General features: G+C 34.1%; 1 protein-coding gene across 1 annotated transcript; it reads left to right on the forward strand.

Moving 5' to 3' along the window:
• Window position 1: 1 nt before the first annotated feature.
• Window positions 2-511, forward strand: LOC122268855 (ATP-dependent DNA helicase PIF6-like). The gene has a single exon (XM_043039466.2). The coding sequence runs from the start codon at window positions 2-4 to the stop codon at window positions 509-511; it is 510 nt and encodes a 169-aa protein (XP_042895400.1).
• Window positions 512-1,051: the final 540 nt, after the last annotated feature.

Genomic DNA, 1,051 nt, shown 5'->3' on the forward strand with positions numbered 1-1,051 from the left:
GATGGACGCTGTCATGGAAATAGATCAAGTTGTCAACTATCCGACAGAATTTTTGAACTCATTGGAACCACCTGGAGTGCCTGCACATAAATTAGAATTGAAAATTGGAGCACCAATTATGCTTTTAAGAAATTTGGATCCACCTGCATTGTGTAATGGAACAAGATTGATTGTGAAAAAATTGATGCCTAATGTTATTGAAGCGATGATTATAACAGGACAGTCAACAGGAAATAGTGTGCTTATTCCTCGCATCCCCATCATATCTTCAGACAATCCATTTCAGTTTAAACGACTTCAGTTTCCTGTTCGACTTAGTTTTGCGATGAGTATAAATAAATCTCAGGGACAATCTTTAAAAGTCGTTGGTCTTGACTTGCAGAAGCCTTGCTTTTCACATGGACAGCTTTATGTTGGCTGCTCAAGAGTTGGTGAAGAAAAGAACTTATACTTATTCGCACCAAATGGAAAAACTAAAAATATTGTTTATAAAGAAGTTTTACAAGAATAGGAAGTTATAGGAATATTAATATTTTATTAGGGGAAAATTAGGAAGAAATAGGAATATTTTATTGCTGTTTCTTAAATATCTTATTAACTGCGCTGTAATTTTCAGCTATTGGCCAATGATGATTTCGAAAGCAACTTTTGTATGCTTTTACAATTTCTGAGGCCTTTTTTTTTAAAAAAAAAAAAGTCTCCACCTGATAGTTATATTATAGGTTAGGTTTCCATAGGCCTTAGGTCACCATAGCAAAGTTACATCTTCAAACATCCTCAAGAGTTATAACACATCTGCAGCAGAACTGGATATGAAGGCAAAATTGCAGGACAGGAACACTTTAATTGTCCACTAGTCTTCAGATTTCCTGCTATGTTTTAAAAAACTTTATTTGTGAAAACCTTTAGCGTGGCGGACAGCTGGCCGCCTTTGCGGCTAGTTTGAAATAAAAATAAGTTGAAAAGAAAATAAAGGAATTATTTCCTTTAAACGAATCATAAAAATTCGCAATACCATAATTGAAGCCAATGATGCATAATTAATTTTTCT

This window comes from Parasteatoda tepidariorum, chromosome 7 (assembly GCF_043381705.1).
Source record: "Parasteatoda tepidariorum isolate YZ-2023 chromosome 7, CAS_Ptep_4.0, whole genome shotgun sequence".
Classification (NCBI taxonomy): domain Eukaryota; kingdom Metazoa; phylum Arthropoda; class Arachnida; order Araneae; family Theridiidae; genus Parasteatoda; species Parasteatoda tepidariorum.